At 29.8% G+C, this 7,232-nt stretch overlaps 1 protein-coding gene across 1 annotated transcript; it reads left to right on the forward strand.

The window, feature by feature from the left end:
• The first annotated feature begins 5,012 nt into the window (after positions 1 to 5,012).
• Positions 5,013 to 6,227, forward strand: LOC112748200 (uncharacterized). Its single transcript, XM_025796410.1, has 2 exons — positions 5,013 to 5,566; positions 5,729 to 6,227. Exons 1-2 carry the CDS (start codon positions 5,013 to 5,015, stop codon positions 6,225 to 6,227), a joined length of 1,053 nt encoding a protein of 350 aa, XP_025652195.1.
• Positions 6,228 to 7,232: the final 1,005 nt, after the last annotated feature.

A 7,232-nucleotide genomic window follows, 5' to 3' on the forward strand; every position in this document is an offset into this window, starting at 1 on the left:
TAGCCATCAATTAAAGATAGGACAAGAACATATATAGCAGACTAAGGGTCTAAGGTGAGAAACACATGCATGCTTGGACAAATAATGATATGCTGGCAAACAATAATTTTGAATTAACACAACAGAGTTTAGCGTCTGAAAAAAAAAAAAGTAATTACTCCAATATGGTTTCAACCTCCCTTGATTTCTGATTGGAACAATAACAAAAAATTAATTTGCACTAAACTCCCTCCATATTGCCTCGTTTTTATATGTATTAATTTTGTTCCCTACTTCCCTTATCAATATCTTAAAAATGTCAAAAGGATTGTAAAATATGAAAATGAAGACAATAATAATATGAAGCAATAATGTGCAATAGGAGAAAAACACCCTAGCTATATTCAAAACTCTAATTAAATATATGTCATGAGAAATTTAGAATTTATTATTAGTTGTAATTACTATAATACAATGAGGAAGATAATATTTCTTTGGATTTGCATGCTAAACAAACTAAAATGGCGGAAGCAATTATTCTTGATCTGTTGTTGGAATTTAAATGCAAAAGAAAAAAAAAAAAAGAAAGCATCACAATAAGTGGCTTCATGGAGTGATTTTTAAGCTGTATGGACTTCAGCGACTGAAATGATTTACTTATATGTAATAAGAAATAATCTAATGTTTAATTAATTTTACTGTGTTTTTTCCAATATAAAAAAGAAAAGAAGAAGGCATGTCATATTATTTGTTAATGATATGCATTGCAGTAGTGTACAAATTAATAAGAGCCTATTTATTTGAAGAAAAAAAAGGAATAAAATTGCAGGAATAATTAAAGACACATACATGATGATGGGTATGGGTTGGGGTCATGAAGCATTAAATAGTTATAATAGTACAAAGAAAATAGTAACATGGTTTGGAACAAACAAAGAGTTATTCATTGATGTGCAACATTTATTATGATACATAGATGTAGAAATCCAGGTCCAACTGTAATCATCAGAAAGCTACAAATTGAAGCAATAAATTCCTGTCCGCAAAATCAAATTAAATTTACAAGAAATTAAAAAAAAACTTACAAGCAGAGAGTAATAAGAGGGAGAGAGAACTCACCAATTTCACCATGTTCTTGACGAGTACATATATATCTCTAGAAAAACACCAAACTTCAAAATTAATCACTACATACACAACCCATGCTTCATAATATTAGATATAGTTCATCATAAGATAAGTCACCTACATACTTAAATCAAACCAAAGCTAACAAATCAATATGAGAAAGATACATATATATAATATAATTGGCTTGCTTGATGAAGCAAACAATATACATATCGGACCAAAACGCTTCAATTCCCCGAGAAGAGAGATCGAGATAGAGTAGCATGAAAAGAAGAAGATATGAAAGCACACCCTAGCTAGCTTGCTAGAGCTATAGCTGCTTTGATTTGATTCCTAATAATAATGGAAGGTGTGTAATAAGAGGGGTAGGGTTTCTTCTTCTTAAGTGGAGGCATAGAGTTGTTGTTGTTCTAACCGTTATCATTGGCGGAAGAGGAAGAGGAAGATGGTGGTGCGGTTGGTGGGGGGTAAGAGATGCGGTGAGAATGATGATAAAAGTAAGAGTGATGAAGAGAGAGTAATGATGATGATGATGAGGGTAACAACATTATCATTGCTGCCTGTTGCCCTTCTTTTTATTTTTATCAGATTCACCCAACCTATTCTATCTTCTATTGGCCTTCTTATATTACTTCCCATAATATACATGTATATATATAGAGAGAAAGAGAGAGAGAGAGAGAGTGAGAGAGATTTCTTTTTCTATATCTCTTATCATATTTTTCCTTCTTTCACATGGAGGAGCTTGTTATCCTTTAGAAGCCACCATGTTTTTATATATAATTTTATTTTGAAAAATTAATTTTTTAAGTAGTTAATATTTTATTATAAAATTATCTTTTAAACTTTTATTTTTGGAGAATTTAGAGTTTATGATTAGAATTTAAAATATAAAATATAAAATTTAAAATTTAAAACTAAAAGAAATTTATTAATGTTGACTTAAAAAAATTGACTCTGACTTTAATTTAACTCTTTTAGTTTTTAGAAAATGACATTCTTCTTTCATTTATTTATAAAATATATATTTTTTTAAGATTTAAATAATATACATTTTAATTTATATTAGACTAAAATATTTTTTAATAATTATTATAATAATCATATATAAATTAATGATAATTTACTTGGTTGATTTAAATAATATATTAATTTAATAAAATTTATTAATTTATAATATTTTATTATTAATTATGAAATATATAAAAAAATTTTAAATTAAGTATTTTTAAACAAATTATAGTATTTTATATTATTATTTAAATCAACTAAATAATTATTACTAATTTGTTTATATAATTATAATAATTATTGAATAATATTTTAGTTATTAAATAAATTAAAATGTTTGTTATTTTAATTTTGTAGGAGAGAAAAGTATATATTTTTCATAAATAGAGAGGAGAGAATCAAAGTGTTATTCAGAGATCTCACAGAAAAATAAAAAATATCATTTTTCTTATATTTTTTGTTAATTTATTGTGTTAAACATTAATAAATCAAAGTAATATAATAATATGTTTAAGTAAATGTTTAAATGATAAGTTTTTTTAATTATTACAAAAATTTAAATTTTAAAACAAAAAAAATTTGTAATAAAAAAAAGATAATTATAGTATGTCCGTTATAAAAAATTTTTTTAATTAAAAATAAAATAATTACAATATAAAGTAATATTTTATAATAATTTTTTTTAATATAAAAACTAAAATTTGTTATAAAAGTGATAAAAAATTTTAACCTTCAAAATATTTTTTGTAATAATATATTTTTTCTATCATAAAATTTTATTACAAAATATAACTTAATTTTGTATATTTTTTTAATTACAAAAGTACCATATTTATTTTGTAATATTTTTTTAATATAAATTACATATATAATTTATTAAATTATTTTTTTAATTAACTGATATATTAATTAATTTATTGAACAAATCAACTTTTATATAATATGTAATAACATAGATAATTTAAACATGCATCATTTAACTAAGATTAGTTTAAAACAAAATAATATTAATGTCTATATTGATTAGTTTCATAAGTTATATTTCTTCCACAAATTCAACTAAAAGTTAAAAATTTAACATAAATTAGTGTCTCTATGAATAAAAATATTTTTGAGTCCTTTAAATAGCATGTTGTCATCATTTTAGCACTCATGTAAATAAAAAAACTAAAACAAAAATTAGAAACAAGATATAATACTAATTACAATTTTTTTCATTCACTTTTATTCAAAGTTTTAGAAATATTTTGGCAGATCCTCTCCTAAAATTTGAATATTTTCACCATCTACGATTCTATAAAAAACAACTAATTTATCACGTATTTCTCAATCAATACACAACTAAATTTATCAAACCAAATAACAGAATATTTATCATTTCTCAATCATGACACAACTAAAATGTAATAAATAGATTCATATACAATTAAACTAAATTAATAATATATCAATTATATATTAATTTTTTAAAAGAATATAAAATAATATCTACAATTTTTAAAAATTAATAAATATAAATAATATTTAAAAAATTTTAATTTTTGAAACAAAATAAAACTATTCTAAAAAAATTATATAAAGAAATTTTTTTACTCTTAAATATTTTAACATTTAAAAATAATTTTATTAGTTACAAAAAAGTAGTTATATTTTGTAACAAATAAATAAATTGTTATAAATAATATTAAATTTCGAGACAAATTAATTTTTTTGTTATAAAATAAGTTGAATTTTTATAATTATTTTATTTATTCTTTGTTACAAAATATAATAAAATAGAGAGAGATTTGAATGGATGTCAGCTATGTTTACCTTTTGTTACGAAAACTTAGGGAGGAGATTATTGTCAACTAGCACTTGTATACATAGTAAAATAAAATGACTATGATACCAATTGTATCTAGAATCTCATGGAAAAGGAACAGCTATGAGATCTAAAGTCTATATCCTTGACAAATGACAACTAAGCCAACATTCATATATAGATACGTTGAAATTGTATATGATAGTATCACCAAGGTCTTGAAATATTACTTTCTTTTCACATTATTTTTATGTCTTAATACTCCATGCTTAGCTTACAATCTCTGTTAATACTTAATATTGTTGTCTTCCCTAATTAATTTTAAAATCATCAAGCTTATTTCCACTATATATTATTACGATAAGATAAAGGGTGTGTGTACTAGTTTAAGTTTATTTATTTAAAAAATATTATTCCAAAAAAAAATAAATTTCACAAATATACGTATTAAAAATATAACTTTAAGCTTTTTGAAGTAATATAAAAAAATCTGAACAAAAAATAGCTTCTTTTCAAAAAGATATATATAAACAAAAGAAGTTAATTTTGATGCACTGTCAGTGTAAATGTCAGTGTAAAGTAGTTTTACACTGTGCATTTAATTACGTAACGTCACATCAGTAAAAACGACTATTTTTTACGTTAAACGCGTGAATGATCATCTAAAAGAACAAATACAATTACACTACTATATAAAATATTTATATTGTTAATATATCAAAATTAAACTTATAAACAAAGTGCAGGGTGGGAATTTGTTGAATCTGACGGTGCGTCGGATGGATTGTTGATTATGTGGGATGAAACAGTCTTTAAAATGAGTAATTGTTACAAAGGAGAGAGGTGGTTGTGTGTGGTAGGAACTATTTTGAAGAATAACTTCAACTGCGCTTTTTTCCTGATTTATGGTGCTCATACTAGAAACAAAAAACTTGTGGTGTGGGAGGAGTTGAGCTATATGGCAGGTTTATGCCAGGTTTCTTGTTGCTTCATGGGAGACTTTAATGAGATTGTTCAAGTAGAAGAAAGGAAAGGTACTACTGATTTAACAGCCTCTGCTGAAGATTTCAAGAATTGGATCTAAGATATGCAACTGGTGGACTTGCCACTTAATGACCGAAAGTTTACCTGGTTCAGAGGCCGTTCTTGTAGTCGGATTGACAGAGTTTTGCTCAGTCTGGAATGGGTGGAGGAGTTCCCAGAGATTTGCCTAAGAGGGGGACCAAGGGGGTTGTTTGATCACTGTCCGATGATAGTGAAAGATACTAGATTGAGATGCGGACCGAGACCTTTCCGAAGCCTTGACTCATGGTTCACACATGAAGGTTTTCTCAAACTGATCAAAGAGGAATGGAGAGAGTTAGGGGAGAGACAGTTCACAGATAAATTAAAAGCCTTGACTATTCCATTGGGGAGGTGGCACAGGGACAACTTTGGTGGCATGGATAAAAAAATAATGAAGTTTGAAGAAGAGATTAAGAAGGTAGATGACATGATTAGCAATGAGGTGTATGATGGAACGATGGAGGAAAGAAGGAAAGCATTAGTGATTTGTTGTCAGAAGTGGTATGTGAGAAAAGAAGTGCATTGGAAACAGATGTCACGGTCTCGACTCGCAAAGGATATGGACAGAAATACCAGGTACTTCCACAACATAGCTTAAAATAGAAGGAGGAATAACAGGATTGATACATTGGTAATTAATGGAAGGTTAGTGAGAAACCAAGCGAGAATAAAGGTAGCTATTAGTGAATTTTATAAGAATTTATATCATCAGGAGGAGTCTCCCTTAATTGGCTTTAGGGATGGATTGGTTGAGATTATACCTGAAGACGAAGCTGCTAGTTTAGAGGTGCTGCCATCGGCTGATGAGATCAAAGATGCAGTGTGGGACTGTGAATCCTCTCGAGCTCCTGGTTGCGACGGATACAATATGAATTTTATTAAGAAATGTTGGGATGTGATTGGAGTTGAGTTCACAACTGCAGTATTGGGATTCTTCCAGACATCTAAGTTACCGGCGGATTCTAATATCACATGGGTTGCACTAGCACCTAAGTTCATTGGCGCTAAAAAAATCAAGGACTCTCGACCAATCAGTATGGTTGGCTGCGTGTACAAGATGATTTATAAGGTCTTGGTTAAGAGGATGCGAATAGTTATGCCAGGCCTAGTTGGAGAGACTCAGAGTGCTTTTGTCAAAGGTCGGAAGATACATGACAGAGCTCTTATTGCGTGTGAAACAGTACATTGGCTTAAAACTCGAAAAAAGAAAGCAGCAATCATCAAACTGGACTTCTAAAAGGCATACGATAGGGTCAAGTGGAGCTTCGTGGACATTGTTTTACAGAAGATGGGGTTCGGGCGACAATGGAGGGAGTGGGTGATGGAGTGTATAGGCACGACTTCTATGTTAGTATAGATAAATGGTTCACCAACAAAACCGTTCAAGATGGAAAGAGGTCTGAGACAAGGTGATCCACTATCTCTATTCCTGTTTGTACTTGTGGTGGATGTACTACATAGAATGATTGGAGAGGCAGTTCGAAATGGCCGGATTTCCCCTTTATGGGTTGGGAGAGATAATATAGAATTGTCTCATCTTCAGTTTGCCGATAACACGGTATTGTTCTGTCCGCTAGAGGAGGAAATGATAAAGAACTATAAGAGACTCCTACGATGTTCTGAGCTGTTGTCGGGATTAAGCATCAACTTTGATAAGTCTAACTTGATTCCAATCAACTGCGAACATCAGTGAGTGCGAAGTATGTGTAGCTTATTATTGGGGTGCAAGGAAGCTTCTTTGCCAGCTAGATATCTTGGAATTCCGCTAGGAGCGAACCCGAGGTTGGTCAAGACTTGGAAGCCAGTTATAGACAAAGTAGAGAAGAAGCTCAGTTTATAGAAATCAAAGATTCTAAACAAAGCCGAAAAGTTAGTGCTCATCAAAGCAGTCCTAAATAGCTTACCGGTTTACTATTTAAACTTGTACAAAATGCCGAGGGCCGTGGCGGAGAAGCTGATTTCGCTACAGAGAAGGTTCTTGTGGAGTAAGGAGGATGGTCGGGAGGGTATGGCTTTGGTGAGGTGGGAAGTGGTCCAAGCTCCGAAGAAGTTAGGGGGCTGGGAGTCGGAGATGCAATGCTCCGCAACACCGCACTCTTGTTTAAGTGGTGGTGGAGGTTCTCAAAAGAGGAATGTCCACTTTGGAAGAAGGTGGTATGATCTTGTAATAAGCTGTCCCCCTATGAGTTGTTGTCCACACAAGCTGTGCCTAGCCGAGGGGGTCCATGGAAAGACATTTGCC

Source organism: Arachis hypogaea, chromosome 15 (genome assembly GCF_003086295.3).
Source record: "Arachis hypogaea cultivar Tifrunner chromosome 15, arahy.Tifrunner.gnm2.J5K5, whole genome shotgun sequence".
In the NCBI taxonomy this organism is placed as follows: domain Eukaryota; kingdom Viridiplantae; phylum Streptophyta; class Magnoliopsida; order Fabales; family Fabaceae; genus Arachis; species Arachis hypogaea.